This window comes from Pan paniscus, chromosome 10, assembly GCF_029289425.2.
Source record: "Pan paniscus chromosome 10, NHGRI_mPanPan1-v2.0_pri, whole genome shotgun sequence".
NCBI classification, from domain to species: Eukaryota; Metazoa; Chordata; class Mammalia; order Primates; family Hominidae; genus Pan; species Pan paniscus.
The window spans coordinates 66,085,912-66,109,901 of record NC_073259.2 but is presented as its reverse complement, the minus strand read 5'-3'; the positions used below and the strand labels follow the sequence as shown (position 1 = coordinate 66,109,901).

Below are 23,990 nucleotides of genomic sequence, written 5' to 3'. Positions count from 1 at the left end.
AACATGAACAGTAATTCCTCCCATCCAAAAAAATCAGCAATTTTATCTATATTGTAAGGCTAAAATATATGAAAGGGCTAACATTTGAGAATGAAAATAGCAATCTTGTATGGTTCAACCTAACTTAAAACAGATTCATACGACCATATAGAACTTAAATTTTTAAATTTAGAAGACTACCTGCCATGAGTTGTTTCTTGGGTCTACTTTTTAAAAGGAAAAACAAATGAATACCACTGAGGTCTCATTTATTCAGCATGAGATTCTAAGTGAGTGATTTTTATGACTTACCCCTTTGAGGGTCAAACTTTCCATTTTAACCACCTTGATGAAAATATTTATTTCATTAAACACTCATGAAACATTTTTTTAAATTACTTTCCTCTACACTGTAGCATAATAACTACAGTCCACTTTGTACTACACAGATATATGGCTCACCTCTGCTGTACTGTGAGTTGCAGAAGACGGATATTGCCTCCACATCCATTCAGTACAAAACATGCTACATGCTACAGACATAATAAGATAGACAATCTTTGCCCTCACGAGGCTTACACTCTAACTGGAAAAAATGTATATAAAGTCATGCACCACATAACAAATGTTTCGGTCAGTGACAGACTGCATATACAACAATGGTCCCATAAGATCAGAACACAGCTGAAAGATTCTTATCGCCTAGTGACATAGTAACCATCTTAAAGTCACAGCACAATGCATTACTCAAATATTTGTGGTGATGCTGGTGCAAACAAACCTACTGAATTGCCAGCTGTATAAAGTATAGCAATTTTATACAGTACGTAACTGGTAATGACAACTATGCTACTAGTTTATATTTTTACTACACAATACTTTTCATCATTAGAGTGTACTCCTTCTACTTTTTTTTTTAAGTTATCTAAAACAGCCTCTGGTAGGTCTTTCAGGAGTATTCCAGAAGGCACTGTTATCATAGATGACAGCTCCATGCATGTTATTGCCCCTGAAATGAAGACACTCCAGCAGGACAGAATACAGAAGTGGAAGACAGTGATATTGATGATCCTGACCCTGCATAGGCCTAGGCTAATGTGTGTGTGTCTTAGTTTTTAATGAAAAAGTTTGAAAAAAAATAAAATTCTAAAATATAAAACCTTTTAAAATATGGATATAAAGAAAATATTATTGTACAGTTGTACAACATGTTAATATTTTAAACTAAGTGTTAGTACAACAGAGTCAAAAAGTTAAAAATTTTAAAGTTTGGCCAGGCGTGGTGGCTCACACCTGTAATCTCAGCACTTTGGGAGGCCAAGGCAGGCGGAACACGAGGTCAGGAGTTTGAGACCAGCCTGGCCAAAACAGTGAAACCCCGTCTCTACTAAGAATACAAAAAATTAGCCAGGCATGGTGGCAGGCGCCTGTAAATCGAGGGTGAGGCAGGAGAACTGCTTGAACCCGGGAGGCGGAGGTGGCAGTGAGCCGAGATTGTGCCACTGCACTCCAGCCCGGGCAACAGAGCGAGACTCCATCTCAAAAAAAAAAAAAATTTAAAGTTTATGAAGTAAAAAAGTTACAGTAAGCTAAGCTAGGGTTAATTTATTATTGCAGATAAATTTTATAAATTTAGTGTAGCCTAAATGTTCAACATTTATAAGCATAGACTAACATCCTAGGCCTTCACATTCACTCACCACTACCTCACCCACAGCAACTTCCAGTCCTGCAAGTTCCATTCATGGTAAGTACCCTATACAGGAGTGCTTTTTAAAAAATATCTTATACTGTATTTTTAGCATATCTTTTCTGTTACTTACCATTGAGTTACAGCTGCTTTCAGTATTTGGTACAGTAACATGTACAGGTTTGCAGCCTGGGAGCAACACACAGCCTAGGTATGTAGTAGGCTATAGCATCTAGGTTTGTGTAAGTACACTCTACAATGTTCACAGAGGGACAAAAATTACCTAACAATGCATTTTCTCAGAATGCATCCCCAAAGTTAAGTAACACATGACTGTACATGTACAAAGGTAGGAATAAGAGAAGAAGGTGAGGAGATGAAGGGCTTTATGGGCTATATTAAGAAGTTTCAAATGCACTTTATTCTAAGTGCATTTGGAAGCCATTTGGATTTGATACAGGGAACAGAGGAGAAGTAGGCTGAGGGTTACGCTGAGCTTATGTATAGAATATCCAAGTGTCCTGTACAAATATTATGCTACTTAGACAAGATCTGTTGTATCATACTTTTATTTTATTTGAGGCGGAGTCTCGCTCTGTCACCCAGGCTGCAGTGCAATGGTGCAATCTCAGATCACTGCAACCTCCGCCTCCTGGGTTTGAGCAATTCTCTCACCTCAGCCTCCGGAATAGCTGGAATTAGAGGCACCTGCCATCATTTCTGGCTAATTTTTGTATTTTTCTAGAGATGGGGTTTCACCATGTTGGCCAGGCTGGTCTTGAACTCCAGACCTCAGGTGATCCACCCACCTTGGCCTCCCAACGTGCTGGGATTACAGACCTGACCCACCGCACCCGGCTGCTCATACTTTTAAAAACAAAATTGTCTGCTCCTTCTCATATTATCGCTTTTTACTTATGTCAGCATTGTAATAGTGGCTCCTAATGCCTTCTAAATTTCTACTTCCCAGAGGAGAATATTAATGTATTAGTACATAATAGATTACCAAAATGGTTAAAAATGTTGAGGTTTTCCAGGTTTTTAGCAAGTATAGACTGAGAAAAATATGAAGATTCTGTCCTCTTAGCAAACCAATTAGAGGTAGAGGCTTTAGAAAAATTATTTCATTAGCCTTTGTCTTACTTCCCAATTTCTAGCTGTTTCTGCCAATAGAAAAAGGAAGTCTGGCCTCTGAATATTATTTCAAAACAAGTGAGAGAACATATTTTCCTAGTATTCTAGTTTCTTCTCTTCTCACATTTGCCTCCTTCCCTCTTCTCTTTCCCTGCAAAAAGGCTGCTCTGGGGGAGAGAAAAAAAATCTGCCTCAGACTATCCCTATTAAAAGTTTAAAAGGGGAAGCTTTAATAAAAATATAAATCTTTATTAAAGTAAAATATTTTGAAATAGTTTAAGTATCTAAGTCAATAAAAAGCCAAGGATGGATCCAAACTATCATGGTTTTTGAGCTCAACAAAACCATCCTCTTCTCACGACAAATTCAACTAGAAAGCATGTAATAGAGTTTAATTCATTCATCAAACAGTTAAGACTGAAAACAATTATTCTTCCTCCAATCAGACCTAAATAATTTACCCAAATCTTTCAAGGATTTGATGTTAAATACTTTTATATTTCAAACATATTCCATCTCTATCTTCTCATTTCTTTCTGGATTCCCATGTTGGTATCCCTTATAGCATTCAGATTTTTTTTTTTTAAGGCAGTATTTTAAACCAAGGAAAATGAGCCCTAAATCCTCTGTTAGCTTTGAGTCAAATGCAAAGAAACTACCATCAATATGATTTCCCAACAGAAGAGGGACTCCCTTCTTCTTTTCCTTCTTCTTTTCCTTCTTCTTCTCTTGTAATCATAACTAATCTATAGGCAGGAATGCTACAGAACAGATAGTTGCGAGTAATCAGGTTTTAGAGCAGGTAGGTTTACCTACCCTGGTTCTGCTTTACCCATGATTTCAGACACTGGAGTGAAAAGCACATAGGGACAGATATGCCATTGAGACGATCTTGGGTAATTAATTTCTGTGAACCTGTTCCTCATAAGCATTTTTTAAAGAAATATATGGGATAATACAAAATAATTTTTAATAATAAGTGACACTTATTGAGCACTTTCCATGTGTCAGGCAGAAATACAGGACTCCATATTTGTTTTCTGCAATAGAAACCTACCTGAACAAGTGCATAAAAGATTTTCAGAATTTGTTTCTGCAGTAATACAGAATAATAGGAGGAATCAGGAAGGAGCTGCACGATTTGTTGCTGAATACGAGGCAGGAATATCTGCATTGCTATTATAAGAGGTTCTCTCTCTTCTGCTTTCTTATATCTACATGAGCAAAGACAAAAACAGAAAAGTAATTTTTCCCACCCAAAGAACCAACAATAAATTATAAAATATTTTTTAAATACATAAAACTAACAAAACAAAGTCATTAACATTGGCTTGTAGTTTGTTTGAATTGCTAGAATTAAGTTGAAAAGAAATTTAAAATAACACACCCTGTTTTAGGCACAACACCTAAAATCTTTCTGGAAAGATTTAGACTAGTTTAAAACAATCCGAGACCATTTTGCAGTTTTCCTACATGAATATTTCTAGTATTTAAATTAATTTTCATCCAGCCAAAATTCTTACTATAAAATATAAGTTGCTATGTTATTTTAAATAGACTATATAACAAATAATATGGGGAGAATTTTTTTATTATATTTCTCCCTGAATTGAGCAGTTAAAATAGTTTAAAATTTAGGTGCTCTTAGATCGCTTTAATTGCCATAAATCTAAAATATGTTCTATAAATTTCATAAGCAGAGTAGGAACTAGTCAGTTTAAAAGGAGAACTACAGGACTTCATATACACATGTAGCAATCTTCCTAGAAACCAGAAAGCAATACTATTAAGTGTGATATTAGTCCTCTACCTACCCAAGCTGCTTTTATGGAAAAGAATGTCATTAGCAAAGAAACGTTAACATCTTCTATCTTGCATCCAAAAAAGTAAATGTTTTGGTTTACTTAATATACTCCCTAGAAGACAAATATTAAGGTATCTCTATATCAGAGTTTCCAAGGAAAGCTGTTAATAAATGGTACTGTGCAACTAACAAGTTTGAGAAGTACTTCATATTATATCACTGTCTCAGAGGTTAGCAATATCCATCAGCACATTAAAGTTTCTTTCAATAACTGCAGCAAATAAACACATTTAAGCATGTTTAACCCAACATTTCCCAAACTAATCTGATAACCTGTGCAGAATATCCACAACAGACCACTCTTTGCAACTTCATTATTTCTAAGTTACACAAGGCTGCTTTCTTCAGCCAATGGAAACCAACTTACTCATATGTCTTCACCAGTTGATACAGGCATAATAAACTGCCAAGCCAGCTTGCACTGCTCTGTGATTGCAAGTAATAGTCTATCTTGTCGACCACTGCTGGCCAGTGACCAGGAAAATCATGTTTTATGATGGCACGGAGACACATTGTTAATTGGACTCTACAAAGTAGGGAAGAAAAGTCCGAAATCTAAGTAGTTATAAATACTGTGTTTCAAAGACCTCTAATATTTTACATAAAAGTTTGTTATCTTCTATTTACGTGTATTATATACTTACATATGTGGGGTAGGGGAAAAAGACATATCTAAAAAACATCCTCAGGGGCTCAACTTGTTGAAAATAAACAGAATGGGTGAGTTTCTAAAATGAATGAAAACTTTCAAACTATCTTATCCTAAATACAGTTTAAAAAAATTTTTTTAAATAGTTTAAAATTTTCAAAAAACTCCAATGAATCTACCTCCACTCTGTAAAATTTCCAGCTTATTATATCTCATATTTTGGTTACCATATCCTGAATGGGGGAAAAAATAACACTTCAAACAGATAAACCTAGTCTAAAGATGGTACAATTAAGTACAAAGAAGGCCTACATAATGGTGGGAAGCTTCTCTATGGGCCAAAACCTTGAACTCATCCATTATCAATTAAAACCCAACATCATATGTTGAATCTATCCAAAGCAGTCTGAGATACTAATTTTTGTACCCCGAGTATAAGAAAGAAACATGTATTATTAGCGAGGCAATTCCTGAAGAGGAGAGCTAAGAGCTATTTCCAAAGAAATAAATGAAAAAGGCAACAGAAGAGACATAAAACAGAAAAAGAAAATATTCCTTTAATAAAACCACAAAGTTAAATGCTAAAATAAGTTATCTGATAACATAGATCAGTAATCATTTCCTCAATGAGATTTCAACTTTAACTGGAACTGAAAAGAAAATAGGGGGAAAAATTTCTTTTCTACAAACTATCAATTCAATGTTATCACCAAATATGACCTTACATGACATTTTCAAATGGTTAGAAAACAAACCTGGCAAAATTAGGATTCCACAGGGCAACTAAAAAAAAATAAAGCATTTTCAGTTGAACAACCAGTAACTCAGATGCACTTAAACTGGTAAAATTAAACAAAATGATGCCTTTTCTTCACGTTATCAAATCTATTTGAAAAATCCCTTTGTAATACTCTTAAACTTTGAGAATAGGTGGAAGAAATTTCAACAATGATTATAATTAAGCCTTAAGGACATAAAAGGAGCAAAGCCACAGAGAACCGTCCTGTAATAAAGATAAAAGATCTCCTTTAGTGCCAGTAATAGCTGCTCCTTTAAACAATAAATGTCATATTTGTAAAAAATAAAACTGAAGCTTTTCATTTTTTAAAATTTCATCTTCAGGTTGATTCTCGCAGTCCTTTCTCATTCCAAGCAAAGGATGGTTATGAAAGGCCATCCTTCATGCATTACTGTGTAGAACCACTCGAAGATTAAGGGAGATCTGAAAATTTAAGATTTTGAAAATAAATGGATACATGATGGTACCACAGGGGTATCAGTCCCATGACTGGCATTTGGGCAACCAATAAGAATAATACTGATTTTTTCTTTTTAACCAGTACACCTATTTTCTCCTCTTAACAAATTAATTGCTCTAAGAGTTCAATGTTTGTTCTCCTTCCTGTTACCCGTCGTACTTCCTTCCTTTTCCACTGCTTATGTCATGATGGCTATTAGATACTAAGGGCTAACGTTATATTCAACCTCTTGACATTAAAAAATTTCATTCCTCTACCTCTGTTTTCACCTATTTGTCCCTCCCATTTTCAAAAGATACCTAATTACTATCTTGTATGTTGAAAAGAATTTGTTTCTCCTATTTTAAGATTGCAAAATTTTTATGACTTTACAGCTGCTCTGTCCAATAGAGCAGCTGCTAGTTACATATGCACATTTTAAATGAATCAAAAGTAAATGGAATTAAAAATTCAGTTCCTCAGTTACAACTAGCAACATTTCAAGTGCTCAACAGTCATTGATGCCTTGTGGCTAATATTAGATAGCACTGACACAGAACACTGTCACTGCAGAAAGTTCTGAGGGACACTACTGCTCTACAGCATCTAATCTATGACTGTGAAAAACTGGAGACAGTTCTTCTAATTTATACCTACTCTATCCTGTCTTCTCTGAAGGAAAACATGCTCAATTCATAAATGTGAATAAAAATACAGGGAAAGATTAAGACAGGTGGTAGGTAAAAATTCCCAGAATCAGTCTCTCTGTATCAAAGAAAAGAAAAGCAGGTAGTAAAAAAACTCAAGAGATCATTACTAAGAATAAAGGTCATTTAAGTAGCAAGACTTACACAATTGTTTTGGTTAAGTATCATTTTTTTTAAATCTTACCTCTTTTTGTGGCAACATACGACAACAAAATCTTTTCCAAAATATCTTGAGGCAAAGAATTACAAATGCAAAGACCACTAAGTAAAATAATATTCTTTGAGTGTCCCTCTTTATTACTTTACCTCTTTAGAAAATGAAACATGAGGCCGAGGATTAGATCCAACAGCACCCACCCTCAGATCTAACCATTTCATGCTTTCTAGTAATCACAAATATATAGCACCACATACCTCACTAAATCTGGAGACCGAATTATTCCTTCCACAATGTTATCACGTATTTGCTGGCGATCGTTTTCGTGAATGTTGAATGGAAATATTGCTTCTCCTGGTGGAGGTTCTCGATCTGGCCAGTATTGTGTCACCATGTTCTTCAGGTAAATGGCAGCTGAGTTTGAGAAAAAATGCTAATGTAGCAGTACCAAAAAGGATGGCTTTAATTCAGCCTTACAGAGCATGAAAGTCCAAACCCTTCAATGTTAAACATGAAACCCAGCAAAAATGGATACTCTTACAGGTATAAACAGCCAAATCAGGAAGGGAAAGTGGATAAGAGTTTAAAGGTTTCACTTCAGCTAGTCTAAGCAGAAAACATTTCATTAAGTCAAGACCCAGAGCTTACAGGACAGGAAAATTATCTAGAAATAATGCATAGTAAACATACTTTGAGATCATAAAATCATACTTTTCGCAATGCCTAATTCTGAGGTGACAACAGGTAAAGTTCTACTTTCCTTCATGAAGATGGCTTTTTTTGTTTTTTGTTTTCCCACTGGCTACTGTCAAACACTAGCATTTTGGGGTATCTCTTCTGTTTATAGTATTGGTAATTTTCATCCAACCTTTTTGAAATATTTACTACTTATAAATATAATAGGGAAATGAACATCAGCCATCAAAAATTTTTGGAAAAAAGCTCAGAAAATTTTTATATGTTCACATCTATCAAAATACATAATCTGATTTTGTTCTGTTCTTTTTAATCGTCTTCAACCTTTAACAAAAGGCTTCTGAAAGAAACAGGCTGACATATTGCTACAGCATTTTAAGAAGGAATGTGAAGCTTTTCTTTTTTTTTTTTTTTTTTTTTTTGAGACGGAATCTTTCTCTGTCATCCAGGCTAGAGTGCAGTGGCAAGATCTTGGCTCACTGCAACCTCTGTCTCCCGGGTTCAAACGATTATCCTGCCTCAGCCTCCCAAATACCTGGGATTACAGGCGTGTGCCACCACACCCAGCTAATTTTTGTATTTTTAGTTAGACAAGATTTCACCATGTTGGCCAGGTTGGTCTCGAACACCTGACCTCAGGTGATCTGCCTGCCTCGGCCTCCCAAAGTGCTAGGATTACAGGTGTGAGCCACTGCACCTGGCCAGAATGTAAAGCTTTCTAACCATCCCAGTTGAACAGTGAATGTAAGTAAATACTTATAATGGTGTGTGTGTGTGTGTGTGTGTGTGTGTGTAAAGAATACAGATACGTGATTTGCAAAGCAGCATAACTTTCTTCCCTTAAGCTTCTCTTCTTTCCCCACCCAACTCTTTCTTCACCCAACTTTTAACATATAACTAAATTCATGACCCGGCACAGTGACTCACACCTGTAATCCCAGCACTTTGGGAGGCCGAGGCGGGCGGATCACCTGAGGTCAGGAGTTCGAGACCACCCTGACCAACATGGTGAAACCCCGTCTCTACTAAAAATACAAAAATTAGCCAAGCATGGTGGCAGGTACCTGTAATTCCAGCAAATTCCTTGAACCCAGGAGGCGGAGGTTGCAGTGAGCTGAGATCATGCCACAGCACTGCAGCCAGGGCAACAGAGCAAGACTCTGTCAAAAAAAAAAAAAAAAAACTAAATTGGGTAGTCAAAGCACTATACCATAAAGAATACACCAATACATTCTACATTAGCTAAAACTTAAAAGAAATTTAGTGAAATTATGAACTTGACATCTGGTAAGCTCCTCTTTCATTAGTTTTGAGTAGCTAAAGTTCTGAAAAACTGTTCCATCTATGATTTCAATTTATTTGGGTGAAAACAAAAATTATATAAAGGGGGATGTGTGTTAGAGTTTTCTTTTTTCCCTTACTTGTTTTTAATTCAGACCACACAAGCTCTAGACTAGGTACCATGTTTTATCGGGTATAGTCATTATATTACGTAACAGTGACTGGCAAAGAGTACACATTCCATAAAAATGTATAGACTATTCAGAAAATAATGAATGAATGATCTAAGGATATGAACCAACCTGTCAGCAGTTCAGACTGATTTCACAGGATTTAGGGGTTTTTTTGAGACAGGGTCTCACTCTATCACCCAGGCTGGAGTACAGGGGCACAATCACAGCTCACTGCAGCCTCCACCTCCAGGGCTTAGGTGATCCTCCCACCTCAGTCCCTCAAGTAGTTGGGAATACAGGCGTGCACCACCACGCCAGTTAATTTTTTTGTATTTTTGTAGAGACAGGGTTTCGCCATACTGCCCAGGCTGGTCTTGAACTCCTGGGCTCAAGTGATCCACCCACCTCAGCCTCCCAAAGTGCTGGGATTACAGGCATGAACACCCAGCCTGATTTCACAGGATCAATCTTTGCAAAAAGAAAAATCAACTATATTAGTCACAAAATCATTTTGATCCCTATAGAACTAGTCTTGAAAACAAAGAAAAGCAACCTTTAGACAGTAAAAATACAGACATGGTAAAATCATGGACTTATTTATGATTTAGTCATTAAATACTATTAATATTAATTTTATAAATGAAAAGTTATAATTTAAAAATTATGGTGCATCAAACGAGACAGCCTTTAAAAAAGGCACACTGACTAATTTGTATATGCCTAAATAAATGTACAATGAGGTAAAATAAAATTGAAAATATATTAAAAAGAAAATTTTAATTACTATGATGGATAATTATGGATTACTAAGGATAAAGGAAAAATACCAAAGATAACTGTTACCATATCAACCAATAATCTGAAAACTTCCCTTTAATCATTTAATTCAAGTACCTAAATACAAACCATTTGCCAGAACTAAGAAACAAAGGACTAATATCATCTTAATCCAATTCATAAAGGAAATATTAAATTTACTGTATCTGGGTGTCTTAGAGCATCCTTGTATTTTAATAATAGATTAAATAGAGCAGAAAATTTACAAATGGCACTTAAATTTAGGATAGTTATAATGTAGAATTTTATAAATGTATTTCAGATTCTATGATAAAAATGGCTGCTCTAAGACAGTTTTCCTACAAAATCCACTCACCATTTTAAGCATCATAAGTTGAAATTAACTTTCTAAAAACACACACACACTTTTCTCCTTCAGCACAATGAATCATCACTTAAGCTCTGGACCCAGAGACACAACGACAGAAGTCAATTGGGTTTCATAACCTCAAAGTGGAGAAAGTACTGTTATCTCAGTGGGCAGAATGTCATGCTTTTGAGTTGATGTTTCTAAGTCTTGCTGTTTTTCATTGTAATTTTGTACCCCTTCTCTCCCTTATTACTCTGTGAAAGGCTAGATTAGACAACAAATGTGTCAATTCTATCAAAACAATATTAAATAGATTCTGAGTACAAGCCACAAAGCTTTCTACAAATAAAATGCATGAATGTTAATAAAAGCTTCTTAAAGTGCTTCTGGACTGATCAGAGGCATCTTTCTGTTTATTTCTAGGTTCTGCACTCTGCAATGCTGACGTCAATCTTAACAAATAACCTCTAAACAAATAACCACAGAATGAATTGTTATATCTTCTCCCTGTCCATCCTTTGGAAATATAAACAAAAAGAAACAACAAGGAGCAGGCAAACTTATAGAAATCAAAAACCATGCTATTTTTTTAAATGACAGTCCCACATCTGTCACCACTGATGACCTCTTCAGGTCTAATACCTCTCAACCACCACTTTTAAATCCAAACTACTCTCTCCTTCTCGTAGCAACTCCAAAATGCACTGAAAAAAGTACATTTCTGAGCCTAAATTTACATATATTAGAGAAATTTTACTAAAGAGTCTCTTCAGACGTAAGAAGTAAAAAATTAGAAACAAAAGTGATTTGAAATTCCAGATCATAACTATCCTAAATTTAAGATAGGCTTCCTTCACCGCACATGATAATATTAATAATGCTATTATGCTTATCAACACCTCAAAAGAAAAGCAGCAGACCAAACATTCAAATTTTTTTGTTTTGCTTGGCAACATCAAAATACTTAATTTTTTCCTGTTTCTTGAAAACTCACAGTAAGGTAAGAAAGGACATTCACCAGTGAGCACGCCTGATGGTAGCAAGAACACTTTAGATTGCCCACAAGCAAAAGAGAAAAAGTATTTTGCAGATGTATTTCCACTTAACATTAGCATAATTTTTTTTACAGCTTTATACAGGCTTTCTTTTAAAGCAAAAATCACAACATTCTTTTTTAAGTGTCATGCTAAAGATAAATTATCTGCCTAGGTGTCTTGGAGCATCCTTGTATTTTAATAATAGATTAAACAGAACAGAAAATTTATAAATACCACTTAAATTTAGGATTTGAAATCTAAATTATGAAAAAACAAATTATGAAGAAAAAAATGCCTTTCAATGCTGTTTACATTTTACATCAAAACTTCATTAAGTTGTACAGAGTTGGTGAGGATTTGGGGAACCTAGCATTCTAATGCACTGTTGGTAGAAAATGTAAGCAAAAGCAACTTAGTTGAGAAGATTCTAAATTCTAAATGTCATAAATATCCATTAGCCAAGCATTTCCCCTTGTTATAACTTATTCTATAAAAACACACCCACAAGTACCTAGATACATATCAAATGACACTCATTTAGCATTGCTTCTATCAACAATGAAAAAAAGACAATAAGCGAAATGTCCATCAATATCAAATCGTTTAAGTAAACCATGGTAATTCTTATATAAAGAAATACTGCACAGCTGTTATAAAGAATGAAGTATCTATATGCACTGACTTGGAGCAATCTTCAAGGGTACATGGTTAAATGAAAAAAAGGAAACTGTAAAATAGCATGTGTAATATAAAAAAAAGAATTGGAGAGCCATGCATCAAAGCTGATGGCAGTCATCTTTGGGTGTATTAAGAACAATGTAAGTTATAAACTGTGTTTTTCTAATGTTTCCATGTCATTAAAGGAAGACATTAATGTAAAAACTTGTTTTAAGATCTTTTAAAATGTTATTTCTTAAATGCTTCATAGGAACTTTACAATGGCCCTATAAACACTTAGGTTTTTAAAATAGGTTCCATTCAACAAAATGTTATTCCAGAACAGCCCTATTTTATAAAACAAAGATGAAACAAGTGCCAACTGTGGTTTCAAAAATTTACACATAAGTCTTGTAAACCTTATAAAAGCAAAAAATAATTCCAACATCAGTGTTTTTCCATAGGATTTTCTTTTTTATCTTAACCACAAAGTGATCTTTCAGGAAATCATATATAGTGTTATAAATCTTCCCAAAGCTTAATATTTCTTTATCTTTTTATTCTATGTTCAAATCAAATTAAATACTTTCATCAGCATGTAGATTATGACCCATTTCTCTGAAACTGTTCATCTATCCTTCTACGTGAACACATGGAAAGGCTAATGTTCACCTAACGTTAATGATGAGTAATGATGGCCATTTCTGAGTGATGAATGTTGGGTAGTTTTACTTCCTTCTTTGTATTCTTCTAAATTGTCCAAATTACTTACGTGTATATGTCACTTACATAACAAGTCTTTTTAAATATTTATTTTTAATTAGCTATTGTCGTTTACCTCCTTTAGCTTTTGATTATTATCTTTTGAAAATTCATGATACTCTAAGGCTCTAATTTTTAACCTTCTGGGCTCTAATGACCAGTCCATAAAAAAACAAGATAAAAGGACGATGTACAACATCATGAAGCAACGTAAGATCCCACAGACTTAGAAGTAAGTTTCATGTTTAAAACATAGTCCTGCTCCGCAGTCACCTGGGTTAGGAACATCTGTGCAACACATTACCTCCATGATTTGCCACGTAACAGAGCTCGAATTCACATATATAAATTCATGGTCTTAATCTATGGGCCCAGAGGCTAGGCTACCAGAAATCATAAAACGTTAGAGAGATCAGCTATTAAAATTGAGAAAAATAAGGGCAAAGTTACAGAGGCAAGGAATTGGTGGGTAAAAGGGAGAGGAGGAAAAAAAAGAGCTAGAAGATATTTGAGAGCTCAGTATCTACCTCTAAATTTCTGGGGAAAAAGAAAGTGAGTTTTGAAGTCACTGGAAATACTTCATGAGTGCTAGTGCTTCTGAATTTTTCAATAAATTACAGATATGTAAAATTAAAATAAAACTCTCATTCTACTCTCACCTATAAATAAATTTATAAAGGATAAAAAACCAACTCACCTGCCTGTCGTACTGGGAATTCCACATGGTCAGAGACTATAATCCGAAGTAAACTGGGGGCAAAATTGATAATCTTGTAGGACTGAAATTACAAAGAAATGTTTTATAAAATAGGGCAATATAAGTGAGTAGCTTATAAGTTAGCACCGGTTACTGAATACATTACTGTCCAAATAAAAGAAAAACTTTTAAACTGAGACAAACCCTTCAAGGCAAAATGAAGATTACTAAAATACTTCAAGTCAAAAAAATTTCCTGAGCAGAAACTGATGAATAAAAGAATGTGAACATTTTTATGATTTTTTTTAACATATTGTCAGAATGGTCTCCAGAAGTAGTATACCAATTTACACTCCCAACAGCAGCATATGGTAGTGTCCATCTATCTAATACAGGTATCATCATTCCTTTGAAACTTTAAAATTTTATTAATGTTTTAAATTGCATTTTCTCTATTACTAAGGAGGTTGGGTGTTTTCCTCTTTGTTGGCTGTTTTTTCTACAAATTCCTTACTCCCTTTATCCTTTTGTAAATGGAGTATTTGCTTTATTCTTAATAAATTCTAAGAGCTATTTATGAATTTAAAATCTCAATCTTTTATTTGACCTATACATGGCAAGTATTTCTTCCTAGATTATTTGTGCTTCAATTTTGTTTATGGTATTTTTGACAAACAGAAAACAAAAAAACAAAGGCTACAGGAAATAGGAGACCCAACAGAGCAAAACAGAGAAGATAATGTTACAAAGTTGAGCGTGAGCAATGGAGAGAAGCCAGTCCAGATTGGAACAGTGTGACTCACGAGATGGGGTTGGACACACTGTCATCACCAGCTGCCCTCTACTGCTGTACTATCTTTTACACTTAATGCCTAAGTGAGCCTGCCTGCTCTGCCCTGTGGCCTGGGTCACTTCACCCCACAGGTGTGCTCTACTTTGATCTGCTCCTGAGTTTGGCGATGGGGACCTTCAAAGCAAAAAAAATACAGAGCATCCACTCCTTCTGATCACGTTATATCCAGATGTACAGTACCTGGACTATATTACAGTCCTGTCACATTCCAGAGTCCACATATGCCTTTGTCCACTGACATTCATTTGAAAAGACTCAAATTCCAGTGAGGCCAAACCAGACAATGACCCAGAGAGTCTGTTCAGCTCACCCCTCTCCTCAGAGCCTGGATCTGTGGGGGCATCCCTTTCAATACACAGCTAGGTTTGGGCATATTATTCATTTTTTTAAATTAAAATCACATCTATGAAGGTAAGTGTTTGATTAAAAAATTAATTTGGACACAACTGGCATTTTAAAAGTATTAATCCTTTTCATCCAAGAACATTGTGCTTTCCAAATCTTTCTATATCCTTCAAAAAATGTTGAATTATAATTTTCTTCCTTTCATCCTGTGTAGTCTTCAGATCACAAATCTGTGGCATGTAAATTTTTTTATCCATAATTGAAACCATCAGAATTTTAAAGCAGTTTTTAAGAAAACAGATTTGTTCTAACAACAGTTGATAGGAGGCAAAATTAACACAGATTCACCCAGCCTTCACCTTCTACATATGTATTATAACTCATGTTTATCTTTGTAAATACTGAAAGATCTTGTCATGAATCAAAGATTAAAACATCTATGTAGTTTATTCTAATCATAAAAAAACTGACTTCCGTTATTTGTTTAAAAATCTTATTCCACACATACAAAATAACCTTTACACTTAAATAAATGCTACTTATTTGAAAGTAATATACCTATTGCAGAGACTACTTTTATGTCAACACTGTTGCCATTGTACAGATTTTGAAACTCCTCTTTTTGCAACTGTTTGCCATTTTAAAAAATTTCAGAAACCTTGTCTTCTTTCAGCATTGATTCATTCTATGTTAACTTGGCCAGCTAAAACATTCAGAGATATAGTCAGATACATTTTCATACTACTTTACTCAGAAATAGTTACTCAATTTCTTTGTGCCTCTTCAGGCTTCGAGTTTCTAAAAAATAAATAAGACTAATTTCTCAATGATTTCCTGAGGATATTTTGTATCTGTGAAGTTTTCTGCAAATACGCAGTTTGCTTAACTAAATTCTGCATTTATGAGAACTCATAAAGCAAAAAACTGATGTCTCCTCCCATCCTCTGACTCACTGCTCCGCTGCATTAACCTTTCTAGTCCTCCAGCATGCCAAGTTGAGGGCCTTTTCTGAACCGATATTCCCTCTCAGTCCTCCAGCACGCCAAGTTGAGGGCCTTTTCTGAACCGTTGTTCCTCTCTCAGCTCTTTGCCTGGCCCATTCCTTCACAACATCCAACTCTCTACTCAATGCCATTCTTCAGAGAATGGCTATACATCCCAACACTCTTGCTCGGGCTTTACTCTCTACAGCACTTATGACCTGAAATTATATTAGTTACTTGCCTGTATCCCCAGCTCCATGGAAACAAACTCTTATACCAATATCTGCAATATAGTAACTCAATAAATATATCTGTGCTATTTACATAAATTATCTTAATAAAGGGTAATGAAAATTGCATGTACACATGCATGGGAAGCAGAGATTCCAAAGCTTGGCAATGAAAGTAAAAACTTATTTCCCTACCGAGGCCATGTGAAGGATAATTTATTAAAAGAGGACACCTTTCTGGATGAATTACTTAAGCAAGGTACCTACCCATTCCTATTCCTCTATGCTGCCTCTAATGGGACTTCTGGTCTATAGAAAATGAGGAAGATGTATAGGGTTCGCTCAATATCCTGAGATAAAACTACAAATACATTTTCCCACAGAAACAATATTACAAATTGCAGTCAGAAAACTACTCACTAGTAACAGAAAAATGCTGGCCTGAAAAAAATATATAGCTCCAAATGAGAATTTATCCACTGGAATATAGGCTGTGGTGCAGAAGCTGCTTATTTTTCTAAACGGCAATTGACAGATCCATCAGTATACCGCAGAAGCTGCTCCCATTCCCTATGCAGAACATACTTGCTGAGGGGAGACCTAGACTAAAGTCGAAGAGGTGGACCATAACCACTTATGGTGATTTACCCACTCATTTATCCAACAAAGTCGGATGTTACAGTGGCGGCAAAGGACAAGCAGGCAAAACCCATCATCATAAGCATGTTTTACTACACTGTTAGGTGACATTATATTTTGTTCTACTTACAGCCGATTCAAAAAACCTTAAAGCATTTCACTATGCTTTATATAAATTATAAATGCTAAATGAGTGGTATAGCAATAAGCTACCTTTAGAAATTGCTGGGGAAATCACGGTCTGTGATGAGGTGGGACACTATGGGGCAGGGCAGAGTGATGATGGAATGGATTTGGATTGAACTACCATCAAGAGTCTACGGCCATACCACCCTGAACGTGCCTGCTTTTGTCTGAAATACCATGGGAAAAAAAATAGGATTGGGTCTTAAATGTCTCCTAGTTCTGCAGGCTTTCTCATATACTTTTTCCACTTCTATAACATCAACTGTACTTATATACTGATGAATCAGAAAGAAATGAAGGTTAGGTGAAGGGCAGGGAAGTGTAACCTGATATCAAAGGAACACCTGGCCTCATTGTGAGAAGGGGGTCATAAACAGGCCAACTCCCCTGTTCATACTAGTAGACTGCAAATTCAGCTCCTGCTTTGTTCTTCCTAACTAACCCCTGGATTACTATTCTTCCAGCCAGCCAACATACAGTACTTTTACTCTGCAAAGCCTGGGACAGGTACTGACTTTAACTTCCCCCTATTCTAAGTGACAGTCCATTTCTTTTTCAGGCACCAGTACATTATCTTTGGGCATTAGTTCAACCCAACCTCCTCTCCATTGGCAGTGTCTTCACTCTCCCTTTTATCTCTGGGGAATCCTGCATTTATACCTACTCCAAACTCCACCTAGGTTTCCTATTAAAATAATCCCTTTCAAAGATTCCCAACACGCAGCTTTTTAAAGTCAATTCCAACAGAAACATTTACTTAGGACAGTCACACTTCAGTCACACTTCGGGAGGCACAGAATCACCTGGGGGAGCTAGTTAAAATACAACTGGCCCCACCCCCACAGTTTCTGATTCGTTAAGTCTGGACTGAAGCCCCGTAATTTGCATAATTTGTAAGTTCTCAGGTGATGCTGAAGCTCCAGGTCCTGGGCAACGCTTTGAGAACAGCTGATTTTGGAATATTTACATTTTACAAGTCATCACAACCTAAAACAGCTGTTGCTCCATCCCAGTGGTAGCTCTTAATCCCTACTTTTTAGTAAGAGGTCTGTGATTCTTAAGTACCGGTAGGGAAGAAGAAATAAGCTGGAGTTTGGGATCATTAAAATTTTGAAGTGTGGGGGTAACGCTGGAAAGACGTCAAGGCTAATTAGGAAGAACAGGAGACGGAGAAAAAAAAGAAGTCTTACACATTTTAGCATTCATAAGAAATTTCTCCAACACATCTTACTTTGATGTGTCTTAGATAAAGCAGTATCACCATGAAAACTGCCTATTCTTCCCAGAGCACTCTCCCAACAGCACTGCCCAGCGCTCCGCAAAACTCGGCCAATCGGTGTCAAAACAGTCCTGCCAACCCGACAGGAGGAGGCGGTGGGCAGCGTGCTCCGCAGCAACACCTAAAAAGGGCTGGGTTTGGAAAAAAGCTGAACTCCGATTTGAACTGTAAGTAAAATTCCCACCTGCTCTCCAAGTCCGCGCACTTAAGGAAAATAAATCACACCCTGAAAACACTAGCACAGGTTGCAAAAACTGCTTCTTGCGGACCAAGTAGGCAGAACAAACTGCACTGGAGAAGGAAGACGACACGAAAAGGTGCAAAGGTGGCCAACAGGTGCGCGAGCTGTTCGGCAAAGATCCTGGGAGCCCTGCTCCACTGGACCGGGGGGCAGCGGGGTCGGAGAGCGGGACCAGCCGTGAGGCGTCAGCCCCAGCCCGGTGGGGGTGAGGACGAGGGGCGCCGGGGAGAGGGAGCCCGGCCAGCCGGCAGGGGCGCCCCTTCGGCGGAAGAGGGTCGCCGAAGACCCTCTCCTCACCTGGTTGAGCTCGTTCTCGGCTGCAATCCGCAACTTCGGGTCGATGGTGCCCTTCAGCGCCTGGATGATCCGGTTGAGGTCCATCTCCCCGGGTGGGGGCTCCGCGGCCCCCGGAACAGTAGGCCGGACTGCAGCTTTAGTTTTCTTTTGACCCTCTCAGCCTCCTCTTCCGCGACCCCTGGATTACCTCACACCCCACCCCCCGCCACCGTCGCCACCTGCGGCCACTTGCTGCGCCACTCTGACTCCGCGCCCCCTGTCCTCCCTTTTTCCCCCCCACAACTCGCTCTCCATTCACCCTTTTACGACAGCCGGTGGGAGGCGGGAGGAGGAAGAAGAGGAAGCAGAGCTTCCTTTACGGCGGCCTCTTCCCCCGGGCGTGATGCTATGACCGCCTCCCGTCGGCGGCCGCCATGGTGCTGTACGGAAAACGGCCTAGGCTTCTTTCCCGGAAAGGAACCCGCGCTCCCGAACTCAGGCAGGCGGCCGCTATGCTTCCGTACGTTAAACAGCCTCCCGCCTCTTCCCAGGTGAGGAAACTTGAGCTGGCCGGGAGTCTGCTTACAGCTGCTTCCAAATTAGGCATATCTGGATGGTGTGACACTTTTTGTTAGTCCGAGAACTGTATGGGCATCGCAACGGGGCCTGTTCCAAGATAGACTTGTTGGGACCTTCAAATCATGTACCTTACAGGAGGACAGGGTTCCTCCGTGTGTGGGAGTCATCGTTCATTCATTCATTCGCTTTCACTGAACATTTGTTAAACATATTTTTGAACCAGAGTACTAGGATTTTTAGGTACCACATTATAACAAGATGAATTCCATGCAAGTTAATGTGAAGGAATTCACAACCTGATAGATGAGACAAATATAAACAAAAAAAATTTACAGTGTAGAAATGATAGGGGAGTGCCGGGAAGGGAAGAGTGTGGTCCCTTTAAATGATAGGGATGGGCGAAGTGAAGTGCTGGGTAGAGGAGTGTGTGGTCCCTTGCTAGGGCTCCACGCCCACCGACCTAGGTGAGGACTGACACTCCTGCCTTCCAGCCCAAATGTTGCATTTCCCAAGACCACCCTGGCCTGCCACTCCCCCATACTGTGCCTATGAAAACCCCAGACCCTAGCAGGCAGGCACACAGGCAGCCAGACGTCCAGAGGAGCATAAGGGTGGAAGAAGAGGAGCTCGCTGGCACATCCGCAGGCCATTCACGGGCAGAACGATGCGGAGGTTGGCCTGGGCAGTCGGAAAAGAGCCCGGGCCGCCAAGCGGCCTAACTCCAGAGGAAAACCATTTCCCTTCTGGGTCCCTCATCTGCTGAGGGCTACTTCCACTCAATAAAACTTTGCACTCATTCTCCAAGCCCACGTGTGATCCAATTCTTCTGGTACACCAAGGCAAGAACCCAGGATACAGAAAGCTCGCTGTCTTTGCGACAAGGTAGAGGGTCTAATTGAGCTGGTTAACACAAGCCCCCTACAGGCAAACTGAAAGAGCATCCTGTAACACACACCCACTGGGGCTTCAGGAGCTGTAAACATTCACCCCCAGACTCTGTCAAGGGGTCGGAGCCCCACAGCCTGTTGGTCTGTATGCTTCTCTAGAGGTCTGAGCAGCGGGGCACTGAAGAAGCGAGCCACACCCCCAATGCACGCCCTGTGAGGGGGACAAGGGAACCTCTCCCATTTCAGAAAGACAAAGGTCACAGAAACTGAAAACTACATCCCTGAGAGTTTTATGAAAATTTTTCAGACCTTCTCAAAAATGTAGTGAAAGGTAAGGAGAAAAGTTATACTGTTTCTATCCACTGTGGCCATATCTGGCGCCACAATTTCAATGGCATGAAAATATCAAAGAGCTGGTTCTTCCTGAGGTTAACCCAGAAGAGAGGGTTCTTCTAATTACATTTAATAAAGATGATGATGTGGGCAAAACACAGCTGAGGGGCTGTGATCATTTCAGGAGCAGATAATTAAGATAGATTGGGTCAATTAACTGAGTTCAATTGAGAGAGTAGAAAACATGTGGCTGAAAACTTGGTGGCTTGAAAGCTTCCCCCTCAGTTGGATGCAAAAGTGCTTCACAGTGAATTTAACATGTCTAATTGCTTCCAGTATTGCCCCTCTTTAATCCATTATTCACACTATCATCAGAAGAAAGTTTCTGAAAAGTTAATATTACTATGTCTCTTCCTTGATTTCTCATCCATTTCAAGATAAAATATAAACTTCTTAGCACTCCAGAGTCTTATGAACACTATTTCACTAAACCACTCTGTTGGACATCATGATTGTCTAAAAAATTTTTTATCTCTGAAAATCTTAACTCCAATATCCTCTTTTATAATTAGAACCAATTCTTCCATTTCTCTCTTCCTCAAAAATTCTAAGCTTGTTTTCCAATTCAATCACTACTTCAGTTCTTAGTCTATCCATTACTCACTACACATCATTCTCTGCTATTAAACCCCCAATTCAGCTTCTTAACTCTAGCCTTGACCCACTGTGCAAACTGACATCAGATGTATTCTTTAATTAGATGCAACCATCCTATTCCTATTCCTTGCCTTTAATCAGCAACATCTTCCATTCCCTCAGTGGCGTTTCAACTCTCAGGACTCTTCTCAAGCTCCCTACGCCTTCTCACCAAACCCTGCAAAGATGAGCAAAACCCTCAGGCTCAACTCAACAACAAATTCATCTCTGCTTATCCCTCTTCATCTCCTCTGCAGTCTGAACCCCATTATCTCCCATCTCCTCCAGGACCCTGTTCCATAAATCTCTCCTCTCTTAAATACATTTTTTCATTAAAATAAATTTTAGTCATTATAATGTGCTCATTGTTGACAATGTGTAAGTTTTTTTCGTACTTTTTCAGCCTCTTTTCCTCCACTGATTCAACCTCAGCCTAAAAACATTTCCCCCAGCAAAAAAAATAATCTTCAGTAATGCTAATTATTGCTCATTCTTTTCCACTTCATTCCAAAGAATGGTCTTCATTCACTGTGTCAGCTTACTTCCCATTCATGCTTCAACCACCTATCCCCAGGCTTCTCCCCCTCATTTCCCACTAAAACTGCCAAGCAAAGATGAACACCGACCTCTTTAGGGGCGTACCAACTGCAAGAGACATTTTTAGTTCTCATCTTAAATTTTCTCTCTCTCGCGCGCGCGTGTGTGTGTGTGTGTGTGTGTATGTATAGAGAGAGAGAGAGATTGAGAGATTGGGGGAGGGCGTCTCACTTCCATTGCCTAGGTTGTAGTGCAGAGGCATGATCACTGCTCACTGCAGCCTCGACCTCCTGGGCTCAGGTAATTCTCCCACTTCAGCCTCCCGAGTAGCCGGGACTACAGGCACATGCCACCACACCCAGCTTTATTTTTAGTAGAGACAGGGTTTTACCACATTGCTCAGGCTGGCCTTGAACTGCTAGGCACAAGCAATCTGGCAGCCTCAGCCTCCCAAATTAGGATTACAGGTGTGAGCCACCACACCCAGCCTGTAATATCTGGTATCATATTTCATACTATTTTAAAATTATCTCTTTTCTTGTTTTCTCTTACAGAATACATTCCTAACCCTTTGATTACTCAATCGCCCAACTCTTCGACGCTTCTCAGGACTCTGTCCTCAGCCATCTTCTCTTTCTCGTCCACCCATTTTTCAGTAATTTCATCCACTTACATAACTTTAACCATCAACTAAACAAAGATAGCTTACAAAACTAGTTGTAAGATCTCGTCCCTTAAACTAAATATATCCAAATGCCTATACATTTCTACCAATATCTATCCCTCAAATCACTTAAAGCACATGTCTAAAACTGAACTCAGTTAGCACTGAAGATGATAGTTTGGAGAAGGGAGAGACTTAAGGTAGTAATTCCAATAACATAAAAGGAGAGATCAAAAACGGTGACACCACCAAACGCTGGTGAGGATGTACAGAAAATGGATCACTTATATGTTGGTGGTAACATGTACAGTGATACAGCCTTTCTGAAAACAATTGGGCAGTTTCTTTTAAAAACTGAATATGCAACTACCATATGACACAGCAATTGCACTCCAGAGCATTGGTCCTAGACAAATGAAGACTTGTGCTCATAAAAAAAGCCTTGTGAGTGTATATGCAGCTTTATTCATCATAACCCAAATCTGGAAACAATCCAGATATCCTTCAGTGGGTGAATGGTTAAATAAACATGGTACATCTATACCATGGGATACTACTGAGCAACAAAAAAAAAGATACATGCAGCAACCTAGATGAATCTTCTGAGAATTACGCTGAGGGAAAAAAGCCAATCCCAAAGGTTGCATCTTGTCAAATGCCATTTATATAACATTCTTAAAATTTAAAAAATATAGAAGGATCCATGGTTGCTAAGGGTTAAAGTGGAGGTGGTGGCAAGGGGGAAGTGGGTGTGACTGTAGAAGGGCAATATGAGGAATTCTGATGATGGAAATGTTCGTTTCTTGACTGTATCAATGTCCATATCCCAGTTGTGATGTTGTACTATAGTTTTACAAGATGTTACTGTTGAAGGAAACTGGAAAAATCATACATAGGATCTATCTGTATCATTTCTTACAACTTCATGTGAATCTACAATTATATCAAAATAAAAATTTTACCCAAAGTACATAATTAAAAAGAGCTGATGTTCCCATGAAAACTTTGTATGCTTTGGACAGACTCACTGAAGACAAGTTACTAAAATAAAATGCTATCAAATTAGGGGTGGCCAAGAAAACAGGAAAGATCAGAAAAAGCCATGAGCTCTCGGATTCTACTCTCAGATTTCTTGGCAAGCGTTTTAAAATGATTTTCCCTAAACTATAATTTATGTTCAACTTACATATGACTCATTGTTTGAATCTTTTTTTTTCACTTTGCATAATGAGAGGCTTTCTATATTTATTGATGCCCTCAGCTCGTTTCAGGTAGAATTTGAACCAGTGATATTGTCTTGTATTTTCATGGTTTGAAATATGCCTCCCCTCTCTGTGCCTGTTTCCTCATCTGCTTCCAAAAACTGTTGTAGGGACTAGATGAGATAAGCCCAT

General features: G+C 38.0%; 1 protein-coding gene across 5 annotated transcripts in view; it reads right to left on the bottom strand.

Moving 5' to 3' along the window:
- The window catches only part of IPO8 (importin 8), a 70,778-nt gene extending 47,625 nt beyond the window's left edge, over positions 1-23,153 (bottom strand). The window contains exons 1-6 of one of the 5 annotated variants that reach the window (XM_063593129.1): positions 18,922-23,153; positions 13,869-13,950; positions 9,179-9,274; positions 7,676-7,832; positions 5,035-5,193; positions 3,861-4,017 (exon numbers count right to left, since the gene is read on the bottom strand). In XM_063593129.1, coding sequence (XP_063449199.1) covers positions 3,861-4,017; positions 5,035-5,193; positions 7,676-7,832; positions 9,179-9,274; positions 13,869-13,950; positions 18,922-19,005 — 735 coding nt within the window. In that variant the 5' untranslated portion in view covers positions 19,006-23,153. Of the gene's footprint in view, positions 1-441; positions 695-3,860; positions 4,018-5,034; positions 5,194-7,675; positions 7,833-9,178; positions 9,275-13,868; positions 13,951-18,921 lie in introns of those variants that run through there. The other 4 variants (XM_063593130.1, XM_003828823.5, XM_034936101.3 and 1 more) reach the window with 4 other exon arrangements.
- Between the last annotated feature and the right edge of the window lie 837 nt (positions 23,154-23,990).